At 40.3% G+C, this 22,500-nt stretch overlaps 2 protein-coding genes across 3 annotated transcripts in view; one reads left to right on the top strand and one right to left on the bottom strand.

The window, feature by feature from the left end:
* The window catches only part of UGT8 (UDP glycosyltransferase 8), a 94,649-nt gene extending 81,130 nt beyond the window's left edge, over positions 1-13,519 (bottom strand). Inside the window, exons 1-2 of one of the 2 annotated variants that reach the window (XM_070452378.1) lie at positions 12,916-13,519; positions 1,679-1,744 (exon numbers count right to left, since the gene is read on the bottom strand). The gene's annotated coding sequence lies outside the window, so the exon portion shown is untranslated. The remainder of the gene's footprint in view (positions 1-1,678; positions 1,745-12,915) is intronic. The other variant, XM_020889216.2, reaches the window with a different exon arrangement.
* On the top strand, positions 12,134-13,657 carry LOC139030254 (nascent polypeptide-associated complex subunit alpha, muscle-specific form-like). Its single transcript, XM_070452392.1, has 3 exons — positions 12,134-12,449; positions 12,554-13,055; positions 13,138-13,657. Exons 1-3 carry the CDS (start codon positions 12,134-12,136, stop codon positions 13,655-13,657), a joined length of 1,338 nt encoding a protein of 445 aa, XP_070308493.1.
* The last annotated feature ends 8,843 nt before the right edge of the window (positions 13,658-22,500 follow it).

Raw genomic sequence — 22,500 nt, 5'->3', positions numbered from 1 at the left:
CTCAACACTCAGCCAGCAATAAGGAAACTCTCTGTTCTGACGCTGATCTCATCCTTAAACAAATGAGAAAAGCTTCATATATCATACAACTGATTCTGTGTGAGGCTTTAAGTTCTGATAGGTATTTGCTTTCTTAAAAAGACTAACATTTGATTCATGTTTTAAAATGTTTCATTAGGGCTTTTATTAACTCTCATTCACTGGGATTTTAATTAGCAGAATACCACAGTCAATATGGAGGAAATTCAGATCAAGTTTTCATCTCCTGCCACAATGGGACAAAATCACACGTGGGGGAAGATAGCTTTTCAATACACCATCACCTAGAGAATCTTAAAGTTTCAGAAATGTACTAGGTTCACAAGAGATCATGGGATTTTTTTTCTACTTACTAATAATATCCTTTCTTTAATATCACTAGTTTAAGTAAATTGTAAACATTGTCTACATTAACATTATTAAGAGTCAAAAGATAAATCCCCATTGATATTTTTAACATGTTTTCAAATAAAAAATCTCTGATCAAATATAACCAAATAAACAATTTAAAATAACTCTGGATATTTCCCTATTTAATTCCTTGAAAGTTCTGGAGAGTGAGCAAATAACACATTTCCCAACTGTAGTCTCACAAAATGCTAGTGAAGTCACAAAGAGAAGTTTGTTATGGAGTATCAGATAACACTGCAAAGTTGTATTAGTCCCCAGACGAGGAAGATTTTGGTAGGTTCTACAGAAACACAGAATGCATTCTCTGAGAGTGAAAATGTAATTTTGTGGCTTCTAAGCTTCTAGAATTAGATCTGATGTTCAACAGAATGAGGCAAGGCCAGAGAAGGCTTTTGTATATCACTGCCATTGTTAACAGCCTTGTAAACATAAATATGCTTAAACATTGGTACTTAATACATTTGTTATGAAATGATGCCATATGTGTTTTTTAAATATGTATTTCATATTTTATAAAATAAAGTCCCAATTTCAAACCTAAAGATAACTGAGTCCAAACCCTTTCATTTGTAGAGAAAGGAACAAGGTCTCAGGCAGTGGTTGCCAAGCATCACTTGGCTAGTTCCTAGTTACTCATTGGCAGAGTCGGAACTAGCACTCAGGTTTCCTGGGTCCTAATTCAGTATCTCTTACCTGTACCATAAAAAGACTCTCCGAGGTTGCCACTGCCACATGTCAGATAATAGCTTTTTAAAAAAAAAATTCTGGGGTACACAAAGCAAATCAGCAATATTCAAAAAGCCTTTCGATGTTATACTAGATTTAAAAGAAACGCTGTATATTTTGGCTCTAAGGCAGAAGACATCTAACACATAATAGGCTGCTTGTGAATGAATGGTTGGATCAATTCTTCTCTGTTACAGACGCTCATCTCACAAACCTCCTGGAATTCAATATGTCTGGTTCAAAATGTCTCTCCCCTTCCATGCTCTTGTGAGCAGAGTAGGGATATAGGAATAGGGCTGCATTTGCTTAGTATCAAAATGGCAAGCTGAGTGATCTTTACTGGTAAAAATACTGATGAGAAAGCATAAAGCATATGGGCTTATACAGAGGCTGGGTAACTGCTATACAGGATGATTTGAATAGAATGACCAGATCCTACTCTAGAAATGGGCAGACTCCACCGCCCTCCCCTCTCCACACACATCTCTATCCGCATCCTTACCTGACAGTTTGTAAGCTGATCACTGGGATCACTCTTCTGAGCTCACCACAAAGGCAGGGGCATCATCTTCAGAAAGGAAGACAATGTAAGCGGACAGAAAGAAAGAGTGGGACAGCAAAAAGAAGATGCATGACCGCCAGAGGACTTTGTTTCTGCATGTTTTTCATTATTTAGAAATTTGAACAAAAAGTACATTCTATTCTCAGGCATATGCTCAGTGAAAGTGAAAGTCACTCAGTCGTGTGCAACTCTTTGCAACCACAATCCATGGAATTCTCCAGGCCAGAACACTGGAATGGGTAGACTTCCCCTTCTCCAGGGGATCTTCCCAACCCTGGGATCAAACCCAGGTCTCCTGCATTGCAGGCAGATACCAGCTGAGCCACAAGGGAAGCCTATATGCTCAGATAAAGTCTAACTGATCAAAACAAAATTACTTCTTAAAGCTCACATGAATTATTTAAAACTGGCAAATAACAGAGTCAGGCATCAGTCCTTATTAACAGTCTTACTTAAGGTGTCAATTTCCTTTTTTGTTGTTGCTGAGGAGATTTCTTAAGATCTAGTCTTATTCCTATTCCTACTCCTACTGCCCTGCCCATAATGATATGAAGAGGAGACACTTTGAACCAGAAACTTTTGTATGAGGGAAAAGAACTCAGCCTGTGTTTCTGGTTAATTGATATAAAAGGTCTTATCAGGGGGTCAGTGAGAGAGGAAACAATTTGACTGCTTCAAGTCAGAGGTTCCTAGTATGTGTAATCATTTTCTCCAACTACTGTTTCTTGACATCAGACATGTCTGACTTGGTTGTGTCTGACTCTTTGTGAGCCATGGACTGTAGCCCACCAGGCTCCTCTGTCTACGGGATTTCCCAGGAAAGAAGACTGGAGTGGGTTGCCATTTCCACCTCCAGAGGATCTTCCTGACCCAAGGATCCAACCTGAGTCTCCTGCATTGCAGGCAGATTCTTTACCATCTGAGCCACCACGGAAGTCCATATTCAAATATAAATACAAATTAAAAACTAAACACACTTAATTATCTATGTCATTATTTCTTCTTATTAGTCTTTCCTAAAATTAGCTGTGAATGTACTTCCATCCATTAGAAGCCCCAGGTAAATTTTAAAAGAAAAATCTACCAAACCATTATATATTTTATAATAAAGATTTCAAAGACCTATAATATGATCTTTCTACAGACCAAACCTTTTTTTTTTTTTGCTGTCATAACTAAATGATACAGCAGTTTATGCAGAACAATTCATTTACAAAGAAAGAGAATGTTTCTACTTTGAATGATGTGGTCTTTTTTTTAAAAAAAAACAGGAAAAAGGTATCAATATACATACAGCATTTTAGGGAATTTACCTCCTTTCCTGCTCTTGAGTCACAGAAGGTATCATTCAACCATGTTTAAATATCTTATCTCTGATTAGTATGTTTGTCCAAGGCCTTATGGGGAAACCCAGAGTGAAAGTCCACCCTCTAACTGCACATACGCTTCTCAGAGGGAGAATGAACATAACCAAGTGTTCAACTATCACAGCCAAATACAGAAATGAAAGTCAAAGGAAAGTAATAGAAACTGGGACACAACAGTCTGAGTTGGGACTTGAGTATGGAAACCATGAAGGATGACAGTTTGCAAGCAGAGCCGGTCAGGTCGGGGATATCCTGAAGCCAACGCCCAGAGAGATAAAGGCAACCCAGGGAACAGAACCGCGTGGGGGCAGGGGGAAGGAGACAAGGGGGGCCCGAGGGAGCCCGATGACGGAGAGCTCTGGGAGCCAGCATTCCCAGGTGAGAACCAGCGGCCAGGAGCCGGGTTCAAACATTACGCCTGACCTGGTGGCCTCAGGGCGCTTTACCTCCATGGTTTGGAAGATGTGAAGACCGACTGGACGGGCTTCCCCACACGGCACAGGTGAAGAATCTGCCTGCAATGCAGATTCTAGTTCGATCCCTGGGTAGAGATCCCCCAGAGAAATGAATGGCAATCCACTCCAGTATTCTTGCCTGGAAAATTCCATGGACAGAGGAGCCTGGTGGGCTACAGCCCATGGAGTCACAAAGAGTCAGACACGACTGAGTGACTAACGCTACTGGACAGGCAATGCTCAGGGACGGAATGAGTAAATAATGATAGAATGTATGAGCAAGCAATTTGCAAGGTACAAAAGAGCTGTATGAATGTAAGATTTTACTACTGCTCAAAGGAAGTGAGTATTTCCAACATAAAGGTAGTGTCCGAGATGGTAGCTGCATCTGCCCACCAATGTTCCTAGTAAACCTCAGCCCTGAGCCACTGGTATTCCTTCTTTTGAATGTGAAGGATCACAGGCATTGATTTTAATTAAACTCATGCTCAGATCAATACTATGGTTTCCTGCTACGATGCTCCAGGTTCACACAAAGCCCATATAGGCCAATGAAGCACTCATTCTCTTCTGCTTTTTTTTTTTTTCCTTCCCCTCCAACATAGCCTCCTGTCCCACACTCCATCTTGCTCTAATTCGCTATTTCTTATCTACTTCTCCTTCCCGTTTCTAGTCTGATCACTTTAGTCCATTAAGGCATTAATATAGTCTCACAAATGCCACTGAAGTATTTTCAAAACCAGGAAAAAACAGTCAGTGATTAGCATTAATATTCCTTAAAATAGCTTCACCCTTGACTTTATGCACAAATTTCGCTGCCACCCCCGGCTCCCCCCGCCCCTTTCTAAACAGACAGGCAAACCTGTCTGACTAGTTTTCGTCTAAGTCCAGCTCTCCCAATTGGACAACAGTACAAATGAACCACAGGTTCAGCAGCACAAATGCAAAGGCTATGTAAAGCACATGGCCTCCAGGAGAAGAAGCCACATACGGGTCTGTGCCACCCACCCAGTCTTGGGGCAGCTCTTTCAAAGCGGGAAGGCAACATCACTGAAGGGCTCACTCTATTGCTAGTTAAAAAAAAAAAAATCTCTGTTATGCATTCTCTTCTGAACAAGGGATATTACAATGTGGTTACGACTGAGAATCAGATTAAGCCTTCATCTTACAAGTTTAAGATGGCCGATATGACCATATTATTTACAGTGTGGTACAGAGGTGTCCTCACGGTTTGTTGCTGTTGTGTGTGTTTGCTCAAGTCCATTAGGAAAGTTTGAGTTTGCAGAGCAGATTAATCAGAATGAGATTGTTTTTAGAGAGAGATGTACTTTGAAATTGCTTGGGGTGTGTGTGTGTTAGTCGCCCAGTTGTGTTCGACTCTTTGCAACCACACAGACTGTAACCTGCCAGGCTCCTCTCTCCATGGAGTTTTCATGGCAAGAATACTGGAGTGGATTGTATTTCCTGTTCCAGAGGATCTTCCCAACGCAGAGATGGAACCCATAAATCCTACATCTCCCTCACTGGCAGGCAGATTCTTTACCACTGAACCATCAGGGAATCTGAGATTGTTTTAAATGGGTACATTTTAAATATGATATGCTTTAAAATAATTATCTATATTTTTTGGACTGTCAACTATTTCAAACATATGAAAAGGTATAAAGATTAATATAAAAAAATCTGTATACCCATCACCTGAATTTTAAGAGTTTAAATTCTGCCTTACTTTCGTTACCATCTTTCTAAATCCATATATGTGCCTTACTTTCAAGTGTTTTGAAATTTTTAAATTCTATAAATATGATTCAATTTATAAAAACTAAATTTTATATAACTTTTCAGGAACATATTATAAAAAACAAGGCATATCTGCACACTTGATTCCATTGCTTAAAATTTTTCTTAATCCATGAGAACATTTTGTTTAAGCTAAAACATCTCACGTAGAGTAAAATCAGCCCCATGGTTATTATTAAAGCAAGTTATGGCCAATATACAGCTAAAAAAGTATAACTTGGTGTCTTGAAAACATTTCAAGTTTCTTTAAAACCTAACTGAAAAGTGTGAAGTGATTTTACACACGTTTGTATTCATAATATTCTCAAATCAGGCAAATATTTACCAAAGCAGTTACAATATAAATTTATTTAGTGAAAGGGAATACCTCTAGGTGCATTTCTGTTATCTCAATCAAGTCAAGGGAAGTTACACCTCCAATACAGTGATTGTTTCCATTATTAAAAATTCAGACAAACAGAAGAGAGTTATTAGCAAAATACACAGTATCTCTGAAATGTTCCTAACCACATATTCTTTCTACCTAATCCAAATGTTCTACTACTTACAGCCAGAGACTGAGAACTGACCCGGCTGTCCTATACACCCTGCCATTCACAAACCCAAAAGTTCCATTTTCATTCGGGCTCTGAACCCCTAAATGCTGACCTCATATCTAAGTCAATTTCAATGTGGCATCTGTCATCTCTGTAAGGGAGTCCTGAACAGGACAGTATAGAGTTCAAAGTTGAGTTTGTGAATGTACAATACAGAACTTTCAGAAGTCTTTGAAAATCACCTGCATAGGCCACTATGGTTTGCAAGAGCAGGACCATACACTGTGACGGAGTTAGCACAACAGACCAAAACTGAACTCCAAAACATAGAGGTCCTGCTAACAAAAATGTAGGTAAAGAATTCCAGGGAAAGAAGGTCATCACAGGTTAAAAACTACATGCATAATAGACTTCAGTTCATCTTAAAAATACTGAACATTTAATTTCATTTTACTCAGAAACCATTTATAGGGTGTCCCAAAAACAATGTACTATTCTACATGCTACATAAACAAATGATAAGGAGTAAATATTGAGAAGTATGTTTTGAAACGGACTTAATTTGAACTAAAAAAGAATAATAGATGATTAATTAATCACCAATATGCCTAACAATCACTTAGTAAACAGTATGCACTACATTATTGTTGATTGGTTCCCAAACCAGTTCATATATGTAAATATTTTTTTCAAAATACCCACTAAATACATGGTAAAGAAATACATATACATATTAAAATAGAAATCTAACTGCAGATGTTTCTAATATAGAGCACTACTTCATCCAAATAGAAAAAATCCTAAGGAAAAAAGTAGATATTTTAAAATATTACTATGGTCAGCTCAATTTTTTAAGAAATCTACAAATCAGTCCTTCCTCTACTACACAGGTTAATACCTGCTTTCCACAATGTTGATTTTTTTTTTTCATTTATTTTTATTAGTTGGAGGCTAATTACTTCACAACATTGCAGTGGGTTTTGTCATATATTGACATGAATCAGCCATGGAGTTACATGTATTCCCCATCCCGATCACAATGTTGATTTTTAAGACACCATTTGACATGGAAGTGCCTTCTGAATCAAACATTAAATTATATTTTCTTGCTTTAATGCCACCTATCTTTTTTGTTTGTTTTTGTTTTCCAGAGTCTTTAAAATGAATAACCGTTGGCCTTACTGGATTACCTGAGACATTAGAACTCACTTGAATTCACTTAAATATCAAGAAACTTTAAAGAGAATGTTAAAAATGCTTATGATTTGATTACCAGATGCTTTTAAAAGGCAGCAAAGTTGCTATGGACCCTGCAGGCTGGTGGGAGCATGACCTTCCCTGAGGACGCTGACTTCTCTCCAGAGCTCCTGACCCAACCCTACCACACCCCTTCAGGAACAGGTTCCAAAGTTCTCTCTTCTCCCTTCAAAATTTTCAATTGCCCCTATTGTACTGGCTTCTTCCACAAAGGTTATAAATATAATCGCGTTTCCATCATAAAGTGAACGAGTGTTTACTCAGCCATGTGACCCCAGGCCGGTAGCCCCCAGAGCTCCTCTGTCTGTGGGATTCTCCAGGCAGGAATGCTGGAGTGGGTTGCCACGCGCTTCTCCAGCGGATCTCCCAACCCAGGGACTGAACCCTGGTTTCCGGCATTGCAGGCAGATTCTTTACCATCTGAGCCAGCAGGGAAGCCCCTTTAAATAGATCTTTTAATCAACCTCCCTAAACCTTGAAAAGGAGTACTGCTAAAAGCAACAGTATCTACAGACCGCTCAACCACCAAATCCAAGTTCTGCTTCCATAAAGGGCTTTCCTGGTGGCTCAGATGGTAAACAACTGGCCTGCAATGCAGGAGACCTGGGTTTGATTCCTGGGTCAGGAAGAGTCCCTGGAGAATCTTCCTGCAGCCCACTCCAGTATTCTTGCCTGGAAAATTTCATGGACAAAGGAACCTGGGGGGCCACAGTCCATGGGATCACAAAGAGTCTGACATGACTGAGCTCTCCATAAAATCAGCTAGCACTTATTGAACACAAATAAGTAACCTTCCAGTCACTGAGCTTGATTTACCTCATTTGATCCTCACAGTAGCCCTGGGAAGTCACACTTTGATCTTCATTATGTAAATGAGGAAAGGGAACTGAGCTCTGAATTCAAGGTCACAGAGATAGTCAGGGGCAGAACCAGGACTGTCTAATACCCCCCTATCTCAGTATTCAGCCTCTAATATCTGAAATTCTTCCTTCCTTCAGTTGCTAAAAACAACTTTCCCTTAATTTTCCTCCCAACTTGCATTTTACCTTCTCTTTCTTTACTACTCCCTATATCTTCACCAGCTCTTAGATTTTAGGATCTCCCCAGGCCTCTAATTCCCTCTTACTCTCTGAACCTGCCCTAGAAGATCCACTGACTTCCTTTGTTTTGGCAACAACCTGTATGTTGAAAATGGCTAAAGTAGTCCACCCATTCACCCACCCATTTACACACCTACCTATCTTTACATACTCTTGAGAGTCCCCTGGACTGCAAGATCAAACCAGTCAATCCTAAAGGAAATCAATCCTGAATATTCACTAGAAGGACTTATGCTGAAGCTGAAGTTCCAATACTTTGGCCACCTGATATGAAGAGCTGACTAATTAGAAAATACCCTAATGCTGGGAAAGATTGAAGGCTGGAAGAGAAGGGGACGACAGAGGATGAGATGGTTGGATGGCATCACTGACACAATGGCCATGAGTTTGAGCAAGCTCCAGGAGATGGTGAAGGACAGGGAAGCCTGGTGTGCCGCAGTCCATGGGGTCACCAAGAGTCAGACATGGCTGAGTGACTGAACAAAAGCAAATGCAGCCCAGACCTCTCAGCTCCGAACTTCTGTGCAATGATCCACTGGACACTCATTTCCAGCTGCATTTTCTAAAAGCACTTCTTATTCTACATTTCCAAAACTGAACTCTACCATCCTTGGTCCTCGAACCTGCTTCTCCTTTAAAGTCCCTATCCTGTCCTCCCATACCACCCACCATCTAACCAGACATCTAATCCAAGAGATTATACTGTGTGACCACGCCCTTCTCACTGCCACATTGGTGTAAGGTCCTCAACTTCTCTTAACAAGATCACCTCAATACCTTCTGACTTGTTATTCTTGTCTCCCACCTCAGATCAATCCTGTTAGACAACTGGAAGAGCTGTCTTCTTATCACTCTTTAGTTTAAAACAACATTGAGGAGAAAAAGGTCTATGCATTTTAGGATGACAAACAGTCTTCCATGATCTTGCCCTTAACTGGTTACCTTCTGACTACCTTATCTGGCTAACCTATGCTGTTACCTTCCCTCTGAAGCCTCTCTAGTGTTCTGTCCCCATGGAGAACTAGCCACGTCCAAATGCCTATTCAAGGCGCTTTGGGTACCTCTATCAGAGCACTCTCAGAACATACAGCACTATATTAAAACTACACTGAAACTACCTTGTTTTCTATCTAATTCTCTTAAACCCAGAGTCCTCCCATGGTCTTTATGTCTGCATATCCCCAGTGGACAAGACCACAGTGCCCAACGCATAGTGTATATTTAATAAGCATTTATTGAAAGTAATAAGTATTCATTGAAAAAAAGAAGGATGTTTGTAAAATGCTTTAGATTAGGAAGATATGATTACCATTGTTTTCAAGACTAACTAAAACAACTTTATTCAAATTCATTTGATTATGCAGCCCCTCTGTACATGGGTATGCAAAACAGTATTGAAATGATTCACCCAGCTTCAAGTATGGGAACCAGGATTATCAAATCACACTTTTTATTCCTGGCTTTCAGAGAAGAGAAATATTGTCAACATTGTGAACAGCTAGTCAATGTCAGTGGCAGGAAGTAGGATGTAAAATATCATCATATAAGTATCCTTACACAAAGATAACCTGGGGCTACCATGAGAAAAGTAAACTCTTCTATTAAAGGGTTACTTCGATTTCTCAGAAAAGCAAAGATCTTCCAGAAGACTGAATGTCTGAAATTAAGACACCCTTCTAAAGATCTCATACACAAATTTTCTATTAAAAAAACACTTTAAATCCACTTATATAGAAGCTACCCATCTAGGAACCTCAGCAACTGAGCTCGCTATATAGCCCAAAAACAAAGGATGAGAACAGCGTCTATCTGTCACATATTACACAGGCTTTATACTAGAGCAATAGCCCACATCATTTCAGGAGGAAAAGAAAAAAAGACAATAGATAATACAGTAGCAGGGCCCGCTTACAGTCTGACAGCAGGAGAAAGTGATAGCTGATAACAGAAAGAAGACCCAGAAAAACCACACAAAAAAAAAAAAAGAGAGAAAGAGAATAGTACTTATGTCTCCATTCTAGTATTTCAACTGGGCAAGCTGAGACCATTTACCATAAACAAAAACAGCTCTATACACCTCAAGGAATAGCACTATTCAATTCTTTATGAATTCATGTTCATAAAGACAATTCAACAAAAAATTTAGCTTACATCCTGGGGACCAACTAAGAGGGGAACATTTAGACACTGCTTGTTTTAACAGCTAAATTTTTAAAGTTTCAGTAATGAATGGCGTGAGGGGTCAGCTATTTAGTAAATGTGCTTATGTAAATAAGCAAAAATCCAGATGGTGTCAAATAAATGAGGTTTCATTACATATTGCAAAAACAATCCAAAGTGTCTTACTCTCGGTGTATTTTGGAAACTTACTGTGAATTAAACCGCATCAAGTCAATATTATCTGATAAACAGGTACATAAAGACCTTGAAAAGGAGTCTAAGAATTGAGAGTGTGGTTATTTTGCTCTTTTGCCATCAATATTTAGAGTAATAAAGCTGATGGTTATTTATAACATACCATGAAATGTTTTAAGTAATTTAAGTCAAATGTGAACTATCAAACTCTTAACACACAAAAATAGACTTTACAAAAGACAAATTCTGTTATAAGTATTTTTATTTACTGCATTGCTTTACTTATTCTAATATGTGCACCAGGCATTAACACCATAAGCATGAAGCTCTGGAAACTTTAGATATAAGAGTTTGATCTCTATAGTAGTATTATCTATAGTAGTATCATCAAGAGAAAGTCACAAGTACAGTTTTTACTCAATTACAGCCAAGCTACTAATATACTATCAAGCTATTACTAAATGTCAGGGCACTACGCTTCAATTGTAGTTTTTAAACACTCCTATAGCAGTAAATCACAAAACACAATTTTACCTTGTGGGTGGCAGGCAAAATAATAATACTCCAGTGTTTTTTTCTGGAATTATCTACTATAGTTGAACAGCGACATTCCAAAAGCAAACCTCAAACTGGCTGAAGATATGTTTCTATAGAAGAAAACTAGTCCACTGTTTCTCTGAGGCAGAAAAAAACATAGACTGATTTATGATGTGATCCAATGAATGCAAAGTGCGGATTCCCTCACCATACAATATTGATGTGCGTGACTCTACAATTAATTTAAAAATCTCCAGGGAATAAAATGTGATTACTTCTAATACTATTAAAATGCCATTTAAAAGCACTTTCCCTCCTTTCTTCAAGCGGCATTTTTTTTTTTTTCTGGGAATAAGTGGAAATAAAGCACACCAATTACATCAATTCTGAGTGGAGACGTTTTTCTTTGAACACGAAATTATCAGATATAGAAACAACAGCACACTTGGCATCTAGCCAAACTACCACATCTTCATGTCATTAATCTGGAAAAACTCATTATACAAGATGACAGCCTGAGGGAAACGGAAGGTTCAGGGCAGCGTTTTTTCTACCTTTTCTGGATAGAATCCACCTGAAATAAAAGGCTGCCTCTATCACTAACACTGATTCATAACAGAGGTGACTCTTGGGTCATGCCTAGTTGAAAATGAAAACGCTACCCACTCCTCACTCTTGTGATACGCCCTCTTCCCCTTGACGATGACTAGTTAACACAGCCCAGCCTACTGAGTGTGTCTGCAGACTTTCAGAAGTTCTCTCACTTTCTTCCCTCCTCGCCCCCAGAGTTGCTTTAAGGTGATGGGAACCAGCATACAGGTACAGAGGTGGTCCTTTCTTAAGGAAGTGCTGCAGAGTGGCACGTTCCGGTACTCAACTTCATAAACCCTCAATTAAACCAGTGAATTTACACAAACAGACTGAATAAACCCCTCGCCACCCGTGACCGTCCTTCTGCCGGGTCGCACGACTTAATCTTGCGCCCCCCATGCGGTTTGCCGGGTACAACTCCCAACCGCGTATCCCAGGCCCCCTGGCCGCTCCTCCGGTCCACGGAAGGCGCCCTACTTCCTGCAGCGCGTCCTTTCTCTCGACTCCTCTCTCACCCGCACACGCTTCCCTACAGCAAGGGCACGCCATATGGTCCCCGCACCCGCGCGGAGACCCGGCCACTACCGTCCATTCCGCAGGGTCGCACAGGCCAGCGGACACTGAAAGGTCCCGGTGTCGGAGCGCGTGCAGCCCCCAGCCACGCCCTGCCCCCAGCGCGCCCGGGTCTAGCTCCCCCTCAAGGAGAGGACGAAGTAGAGGAGAGTTGGAGAGTTTCCGAAGAAGCACCTCCCGGGGCCCCCATCCCTGGCGGGCAGCGGGCTATGGCCTTGGGGTTCGGCGGTGCCCATCCCTCCAGGGTCAAGTGCAAAGTCCTTGGCCAGATCCGCGCCGGGTTATGCCCTCTCAGCCTGCACGCGCGAACGCGAGAGGACCCTCAATCGAGAGCCATATGGAGGGGAAGGGCGCACAGGCGCGGCTGGGGCAGCTGGGAAAGCTCCCCTTCACACCGCTCCGCCCCGGCTCGCGGTCTTCCTTCCCACCCACCCCCAACCCTTAATTCCCTCAGCCCAACCGCAACTGCACTTTCGGATCCCTAACCCCCAGCCCGGGATCGCAGCCCTTCGCCCAGCACTCACCTCCGGGATCAAACAGCGCCCCTCTCCTCTTGCCAACCCGCCCCCCTTCCGCCCGCTGCGACCGCGTGGTCCGCCCGCTTACCTCGGCTCTTGGCTGCTGCGCGTGAGCTTGAGTGTGTCTCCGCCGCGTAATTGTATCCGGGGACAGAAGGGACCCGTGTTTGTGTACCGGATCAGGTGTCGCCGCCTTCGGTGGCTAGGGGTCGTGAGGGAGGCTGCAGAGTTAGCGCGTCAGCTTAGGACGGACTTTCTGGACTCGGAATTGATGGCAAAGCTTTAACCGTTCCCTCCCTCGGGTCCGCAGCGCGCCTGCTCCTCCGCGGCTCCCCGCAGGCGGCCGGGCCCCCCCAGCAGCCGCGCCCCGCCCCGCGCGCTGCGAGCTGCGCTGGAGTGCGCCCCTCACCTCCCGCGCCTGGCTCCGCAGGGCACGACGCGGGCCGCCACGCGCTCAGCCTCGCGTTACACGCCTGGGGCTGCGAGCGCCTCCTGCTCCCGCGGCCGGGGCATGGATGCCGACGCGCCTTCGTGCCGCGCGCTCGCGGGCTGAGCGAAGCGCGGAGTCCTGGGACCGGGATGCTGGCGGGCGGGCTGGGGCGCGCGAGCCGTCGGGTGCCGGAGCTGCGAACCCTGGGACTGGCACGTGGCCCCGCCCCCGGCCCCTGCGAGGCGTGCCCTTTGCCCTCGCGGCCACCTCCCGACTGGTCCCCGTGCCCGCCTTTTCCGTCACACCAGCGCCGCTCGAATCTGCGTGGTGTGGTGGGAGCGCGCCTGCCCAGCCTGCTAGTCTGCCTCCTTCCCGAACTCCCGAACCTCTAAAAAGTTGAACTTTTGCTAGGAGGTGAAGGAGACAAGTGAAGGAAAGGGCGTGGGGGTTGCTTAGGTGATCAGCCATCTTTCTTGTAAGTCAGAAAGGGTTTAGAAAAGGCGAGTTTGGGAATCTTGGAGAAAGGGAATTGGGTCGCTGCGCTTAGGAACATCCCTCCTCGCAGGCTCGTGCTGAAAAGAGCCATTTATGCTTTGCTTGGTTGAGTCTGTGGCGACTTTATCCTGACTGATCGGTGTTTGCCAGCAGCAGATCTTTGCCAAGTTGGCGTCCAGGCCAGAAAGCCAGGAAGCAGCTTTGCATACCCAGGCCTGCTGTGGTACCTCGCTTTCCCTCCCCTCTTCCTCAGTCTGAGGCCAAGGACCTTTAAGAGTCTGATCTTAGAGTGCTGTCCTCCTGGGAACCTGGAAAATCTAATAGCTGTTCGCTTTTCCTCTGAGCGAGATTGGCTATGTATTCAATGTGTATATATACGACAGAGCTTTCAGAAAAGCTAAAAATCATGTAGGGTGTAAGCTGCAGAAGCCAAGATGCCGCCCCTGCACATAAACGTTTTACGTTTAAACGCCAAACACGGGAATTTTTAAAAAATGCCAAGTCAAGCCGTTCTTTGCTTGCTCCAAACCGAATTTCAGAAATAGGTTGGGACTTCGTGCCCTTAGAAAAGAAAACGGAAATTATGTTTTATTGTGCATAGTATTATTTAACATTAAAAGGAGGAAAGAAAAAACAAAACTAAACTAACATATACTGCTATTAGCATTTTATATATGTTTCTATGTTTAAGTACCAGGGTCCAAAGTCCATATTTTAAAGAATGTTCACTGATAGACTTCTAAACGTGGGTTTCAAAAAAAAATGTGTTTACCTTCTTTGCAGATTAGAAATTTGGAATATTGTGAAAACACAGGGAATATTTTTTCAGCCTTTGTACCTGACCAAAGGAGATCACTGACCTCTATAATCATTTTCTATTTAATTTCATTACAGAAACCTAAAATGTAAACATGGACAACAATCTGACATAAGAGAATTTAAGCATTTACTTTAAAATTTATTCCACTCTCTCAACTGTCAAGCTTTACGAAATTGTTCAAGCAGTTGCAAGCTACTTGGATAATGCATTTGTAAATTCTTGGTCAAATAAAGATTACTAGAAATTAAGCAAAAATACTCAATTTTATTTTATGAAAAAATTTTAAAAATTTGTGTCACAATCCTTTGCTTGATAAAGTCATGTAAACTGACTGTCAAGTAACATTTTTGTCAGACTTGGAAAGAAAATGTGTTGCTCTAGTATGTGGGAATATATATATATATATATATATATATATATATATATATCCATGTTTGTGTTTCTTTGTTTTCTCTGTTGCCTACCACACTCTTTATATAATAATGTAATAATTTTATATAATGATTATTGAGTTTCTCTTCACACAAAGGACATCACATAACCTAAAATACATTAAGTCAGTCATTGTACAAATACTTGAATTGCATTTTTGGAGCTTGAAATTATTCAAAAAAATCAATGAGTCTCTTTCTCTCCTTTTTAATGATCTACCAGCATTTAACACTTAATATTATTGACTGAATGGCTGGATAAAGTAAATGATGAGTGCATTTGCTACTTCTCTTGAAGGATGAATGCATATTTCTCATATTTAATCCATTTTCCAAGTTCCCATCCAGATTCACATGAAATTCCGCCCATTAGCTTTACTTTATAGAATGTTGAATAGCACATCTGTAGTAAATAAGTTCCAGCCGCTCTGAAGTATGATATTAAAACTCCCTCATTATTTCAGTAGACCAAGTGTATTAGTATACTCAGTTGTTTATGTTTTTTTATGTTAATTTTTTAATGATATTAAAATTCCATTATTATTTCAGTAGACCAAGTGTATCAGTATACTCAGTTGTTAATTTTTTTAATGTAAATTTTTTTCATGATTCTTCAACCATTTGGGTCCATATGATTTTATTGGGAGATTAAAAAAAAAAGCTTCTGAGGGATGCTAGCTTAGCCTGGTGATTACCATGAACTATGGAATTTTAATCAGTTATGAATGGTACAGTTTTATATCATTTGTCCTTGTAATGTAGACCATATGATATAGACTATAAAAGAATGGAATTAAGTTTAATCATGGGGAGAAATATGATGGCTGTACATTCCAACACTCCCTTGCTAATTGTCCCAAATATCTGAATATATCACAGTGGGGTATCATGAGTGAAAACATCACTGACTTCGCAAATTAGATGCTTGAGCTCTGCTGAGTTCCTGAGAAATGTGACTATGTATTTTAGAGCTCTGAGGAACTCAGAGAGTCTGAAGGTACATAAAAACTCTTTAGGCTTAATTTGATCCTGCACTCCATAATATTAATAATAATGATGATTATTATGGTTTCTACTTGAGTTTCTAAAGTGTAATTTCAGGCACAATGCTGTTAACAAGAGTGATCTCATGTAATCCTCATAAAAATCCTGGAGGTAGATAATATCATTTTCCCTGTGGAAGGTAGAGTAGCAGAACACTGGGGAGTCAAACATGCAAGCTCACACAGGGAAACTGACAAAACTGGGAATTGAATTCTGAATCAAAGACCATGCCCTGAGTTACTATGTCTACTCAGACGATCTCATAGTGCGGTTTTAAGACTTGGTTGGAGAAAATGTTGAGGTACATAAAGGCAGCCTGGCCATTTGGGGAAATCTCAGGATTCAAAAAACAGGTAAACTCAATCTGTCTTGCTGCATCTTCTGTTTTACCCCAAAAGAGCTGCTAATAGGCAATCACACTACAAACATACCTAGTGAGAGAGACTTAATTTTCTGTGTATCTACTTTAAAATTGTGGCCATTATTTTGTTTAATTCCTATTTCCTATGGACTCGACTTGCTGTAAAAACGCTAAACCGGAGGGCAAACAGAATGAAGATCATGCAGAGTCCATATGATAAAAACAGGCACACTATCACATTTTCACCTTCTCCTTTTGGCTCTTTCCTTTCTCACCATCTCTTATTTTCTTGCAAACATCTGCTTCCTGCTTTCAGGTTTACCTATACAGTCTACTTAGTGTCATATCCCATTTTTAAAATATGTACTTTTTTCATTTTTTTATAAGCTTAATACATGCAATTTTCATCTTAAGTCTGTTTTATTATGCATTATAGGCTTCTTTTAAAAATGCTGATCTGAGGGTCAAATTGTAACAAAGAATGATTGGAGGAACAGAGATTTCTAGAACTGTGGAAGTCATGGGGAACTTCTATTCTCATAAAAAAAAAAAATATCTTTAAATTGTCTAAAGGAATATCCGATATATAGGGCAAGTAAAAAAAAAAATCTTATACTTTTAGTAATTTTGGTTACATGATAGACATCATGTAACTTATTCTGTATGTCCTTATTTATCTATTGTTTATTCTATGTCTTTCTAAAGCAATATTTATTTTCATGATTAGAAAATGCCTTCAATAAAACTTTGCTTTCTCATCTATGTTTATTGTTGTTTTAGTCGTTCAGTTGTATCTGACTCTTTTGCGAGCCCATGAACTCTGTGCATAGGACTCCCCAGGCAAGAATACTGGAGTGGATTGCCATTTCCTTCTCCAGGGGATCCTCCTGACCCAGGGATAGAACCCACATCTCCTGCATCGGCAGGTGGGTTCTTTACTACTGAGCCACCAGGGAAGCCCCCTCTAATCTATACCAGTCAGTTAAAATCTTTTAAAATAATTTCTAACACTTCGTGATAAACTCTATTCAAAGTTAGTTGTGGAAAATGTATGGAGACAGAATATCTCTTTTAAGGCCTTTGGCCTTTCAGAACTGGGAAGTTTGCTATTCTGTATTCCGATGGAGCCCTGTACTGAGTCTCTGTCAGTTACACCAACCAAGATTTAAGAGAGAATCAGGTGGTACTGCATGACAGCAAAGTTAAGCCCGTGCCGCAGCAGCTTCCTTCCCCATTCATCTTGCAGGCATTAGTTTTTACAGCCATTTTGAATATGTCTAAAATATATCTCCCTGGTACCATGGTCTGTGAGCTTCCCAAAGTAAACATTAATTTACTTGTCTAGTCAACTTGCATTTATTGAGAGAGTTAAAGATCCCCAGAATCAACATTTTTTTAGGATTATATCCTCTGCCTTTTAACATAAAGAACCAATTATTTTCAGAAAAGAAATAAGAGACTTGCCCTAGCAGATTGATATAAGCAATATTTTGTGACCCTTATTTCATACAGTTATCTTAAAATCATGTGTTTAAATTGTCACTTTCTCAGGTCAGGCTTTAACTTCCAGGTGAAACTATTAAGTATATTTTTGTTCGTAAGCGTCAGCCCTAAGTCTAACTCTCCCAAGGTCTGCAAAGATAGAGGGTTTCTGGATCAGTGAAAAACAAGAAACACTAAGGACTTTTCCTCTAGTGTTCAGATCATTACATTATAGTGTGTATTTTATTTTATGGTTGGAATCCTGTTCTGAGTATCTCTTTTTTTGCCTTATTTTTCATTCATTGCCTCCCTTACTTTTGTGTCATAAAGAACTGTAGTCTAATAAATTGTCTGATGAAGTATCCCATACAAAGCCAGGTAGGAAAAAACCTAGTCACTGACAGTGCTATTTCTATAGTGTGAAGATATCAAGATTGTGTGGGTCTTTCCAGAGTATAATTAGAAATTGAGGTTGTTGCTGTAAAGCAGATATAGACTACTTTTAAAATTGTTTTTAAAATGTGATGGCAAAGTTTTAAATGCCCCCAGTTGTATTGACCAATTCCGTATCCTTTCACACTAAAAATAATCCTCTCCATCAAACCATCTTCCCCAAGTCATTTAGCTAAATACTTCCTCACCATTAAAACACACCAAGGTTTCAAAAACCTGTCCTAACCCTGATAATGTAGACATTTTTGATGGGGTAAGTTGGCTTTGTATGTTTATGCTTTTGCAAAACCTCTCTGTTACAAACAAAAACTTACACCTGATAGAATATAAAAGGATAAAATAGTTGATAGACATAGAGGAAGTAAGGAACAAGGTGAACATCTTCCTGAGCTAGGGGAAGAGCAGAAATGCAAAGCAGAGAGCCAAGCTGGGGCCAAGAGTTGTGTTTTCTGGGACCGGACATCGATGATGCTTTGGGAGCTGAAGGTGCTTGTGGTAAATTCACTCCAGGGTGACACATGATTCTCACCTCCCGACATCATGCTGTCTGTAATTCTTTCCCTTTATGTATGGCTGGGACCTTGACTTGCTTCTGGTCACTATAATATGGCAAAGAAAGTGAAAGTTGCTCAGTCATGTCCAACTCTTTGCGACCCCATGGACTATACAGTCCATGGAATTCTCCAGGCCAGAATACTATAGTGGATAGCCTTTCCCTTCTCCAGGGGATTTTCCCAACCCAGGGATAGAACCCAGGTCTCCTGCACTGCAGGCAGATTCTTTACCATCTGAGCCACAAGGCAAGCCCATAAGTGGCGAATGTAAAGGGATTTTTAAAATGTAATTAAGGTCCCATTACATTTTAGGTGATGTTGAATTAATCAAAAGGGAGATTATTCTCTGTGTGTATGACTTTAAGGGTATCAGGAGAAAACTCTTAAAAGAAGTAGAAGGTCCTTCTTGAGAGGAGAGACCGTCCCTGCAAGCTTGATGAAATAACCGGCCGGCCACGTGGAGGAAATCCTTGTGGCAAACATTGAGGGCAGCTTCGCGGCCCTACGAGGGCTTCCAGCCAACAGCCAGCAAGGAGCCAGGGTCCTCAGTCATATGGCTGCAGGGAATGAGCCGTGCAAACAACCTAATGCCCCTGTCTTTTTTTAACGCAGTCTAAAGAAACTCATTTTACCTGTTTATTTATTTTAGATTATTTTAATTGGAGTATAGTTGCTTTTGAATGCACTTTAAAGTCTTCTTCCCCAGCCAAAGGCCACCTGGCCAAGGCACCTGGTGTATAGCCTTGAGAATCCCTGGTCATAAAGCCCCAGGTAATCGGTACTCACATTCCTGACCCACGACTGTTGGATAATACATGTCTTGTTTCAGTCTGCTGAGTTTGTGGTCATGTGTGATCCAGCAATAGATAACTAATATAGTACTGAATGAAATCTGAATGGATGGAATGAATGAATGGAATCTGAATGAAAGGCTGAAAACCTGGCTACATAGAAAACGATAGCTAAAGTGGGTGTGGACTCCAAACTAGTAATCAAATCAAGCTGCTCACTAACTCTAGTTGCATATAGTTTGTACCCCCAATATCTCCCCAGAGCAAGAACCTTAAAATGCTGTTATCAAACTTGGTTCTGGATTGGTGGTTCAGGAATGCCAAGTGAAGGCAATCACAGGCGCCTGAAAACTTAGACAAGAAAGGCCAGGGGAAAAAGCTGTCCTTCTCCAGTCAAGATAAAATGTATACTAAAGTCACAGGAAGAACTCTAAAGTTAAGAAAAGCAAACAAACAAAAACCTCAGTGTTCCAAGCATGGATTCTTTGTAAATTATATTAATTACATTATACTATAATATTAATTTTATGGAATTACTTGACAAAGCTTTTAAAATCAAATTTATAAATTCATTTCGAACTTATAAGGCAAAAACATCTCAAGAAAAGTTTGAACATGAAAAAGGAAAAGAAATCTTGAAAGTTCATTGTGAGGAATACATTCTACACATTTGTGAAGAGAAATTAGTAAATCTAAAGATTGTTCTGAGAAATTCAGGATGGAGGAGAGACAGACAGACACATATAACGTGCATACCAACACTAAGAGTCAGGGGGAATATATTAACTCAATTTTACATGTAACTGGAGTTTCAAAAGAAAAGAAAGGAGGGACAATCAAAAGAAATAAGAAATAATATACTCAAATTTTTCAAAAAACTGAAGAAAATAGATTCTCAGATCTTAATCCTTAACTGGTGTCTGATTGTTACTAAACAGAGCAAATAGCACCTGGCAGAAGAGACAACTTAAGCAGTGATTGAATCCTGAAGAGGTTTTGAAAAATTCTCATATATGATCCACAAAATTATAAATAAATACAGAAATGTATATTCTAGAAATTCTTCAGTCTTATTTTCAAAGCTTCCAACCCCAGTTTAATCAGGAATAACACATTAGTAATCATCATGAAGTAACCTCCAACAGAGGGACATTCTACAAAATACTTGGCATTTCTCAAAACTATAAAGGTCTTGGAAAAAATAACCTAAGAAACTACTATAGTAGAGAGGAGCCTATGAAACTATAATGATTAAATGTAAGGTGTGCTGGATAGAGTCCTGAAACAGAAGAAGGACGTTAGATAAAAAACAAGAAAATTTTAAAAGATTCCAATTTTATTATTTTAAAGATTAATTTTGATGTGAATCATTTTTAAAGCCTCTATTGAATTTTTTACAATATTGTTTCTGTTTTATGTTTTGGTTTTTTTGGCCACAGGCATGTGGGATCTCAGCTGACCAGGGATCAAACCTGCACCCGCTTCATTGGAAGGTGAAGTCTTAACCACTGGACCATCAAGGAAGTACCTCAATTTTATTTTGATCACCAACTAGATTCAGAATTATTCAATTATTCAATTGTTTTAGAGTACAAATGAGAAAACTGAAACAATTTGATTGTAGGCATTTTTATAGTTCTAGTAATTTTATAGATAATAGAAGTTTTAAAATTATTATAAATTGTAATTACAAGTTTCTATGAAATATCTTAGAATTAACCTTGATTTGAATTCTGTAGTTAAAACGAAACAGTAGCAATATAACAATTGTAACTAATTACAGCAGATGCGTATTATCCTTTTTTAGGAGTGTTGGCACCCAAGAAAATTATTCTAAAGTCCATCTGAAAGAATGGACATAGGAGAATATCCATACGTGAAAACTAATAACCTTTAAGTGTTTTGCACAGAGCTCTGCTGATGTTCATTTCGATCGTATGTGTGGTGGTTTAGTTGATGTCATGTCCAATTCTTTACGACCCCATGGATTGTAGCCCGCCAGGCTCCTCTGTCCATGGGATTTCCCAGGCAAGAATACTGGAGTAGGGTGCCATTTCCTTCTCCAGGGGATCTTCCCAGCTGAGGGATCAAACCTGCAGACTTGCATGTCCTGCATTGCAGGCAGGTTCTTTCACCACTGAGCGACCAGGCAAAACTTAATCATATGTATAAAGCTGAATTTCTGTCCTTTAGGATTGACTGGCTTGATCTCCTTGCTGTCCAAAGAACTCTACAAGAGTCTTCTCTAGCACCACAGTCCAAAAGCCTTAGTTCTTTGCTGCTCAGCCTTCTATATGGTCCAACTCTCGCATCTGTACGTGACTACCAGAAACACCATAGCTTTGACTATACAGACTTTGCAAAGCGACATTGCTGCTTTTAATACACTGTCTAGGTTTGTCATAGCTTTTCTTCCAAGGGTAAGTGGCTTTTAATTTCGTGGCTGCAATCACTGTCTGCAATGATTTTAGAACCCAAGAAAATAAAATCTGTCACTTCTTTCACTCTTTCCCTACCTATTTGTCATGAAGTGATGGAACTGGATGCCATGATCTTAGTTTTTTGAATGTTGAGTTTTAAGCCAACTTTTTCACTCTCTTCTTTCACCCTCGTGAAGAGGCTCTTCAGTTTCTCTTCACTACCATTAGAGTGGTATCATCTGCAGGACTACATATGTATATATATAAAACACATCACTCTGGATGTGTCAAAGTGATGTATTTTTATCACAAGGGCCCCCCACCCCACCCAGTTCATGCCTTTCTTCAAACTGCTTAACACAACACATTTAATACCATATAAATGTATGAAG

This window comes from Odocoileus virginianus, chromosome 21, assembly GCF_023699985.2.
Source record: "Odocoileus virginianus isolate 20LAN1187 ecotype Illinois chromosome 21, Ovbor_1.2, whole genome shotgun sequence".
Classification (NCBI taxonomy): Eukaryota; Metazoa; Chordata; class Mammalia; order Artiodactyla; family Cervidae; genus Odocoileus; species Odocoileus virginianus.
Note: the sequence above shows the minus strand (reverse complement) of the source record. Positions and strands in the feature narration are given on the sequence as shown.

Coding starts and splice junctions, on each gene's coding strand:
- LOC139030254 (XM_070452392.1), top strand. CDS start 12,134: ATGCGGTTTGCCGGGTACAACTCCCAACCGCGTATCCCAGGCCCCCTG. Junction 12,450..12,553: donor CCCCTCAAGGAGAGGACGAA/GTAGAGGAGAGT, acceptor CCATCCCTCCAG/GGTCAAGTGCAAAGTCCTTG. Junction 13,056..13,137: donor GTCGTGAGGGAGGCTGCAGA/GTTAGCGCGTCA, acceptor TCGGGTCCGCAG/CGCGCCTGCTCCTCCGCGGC.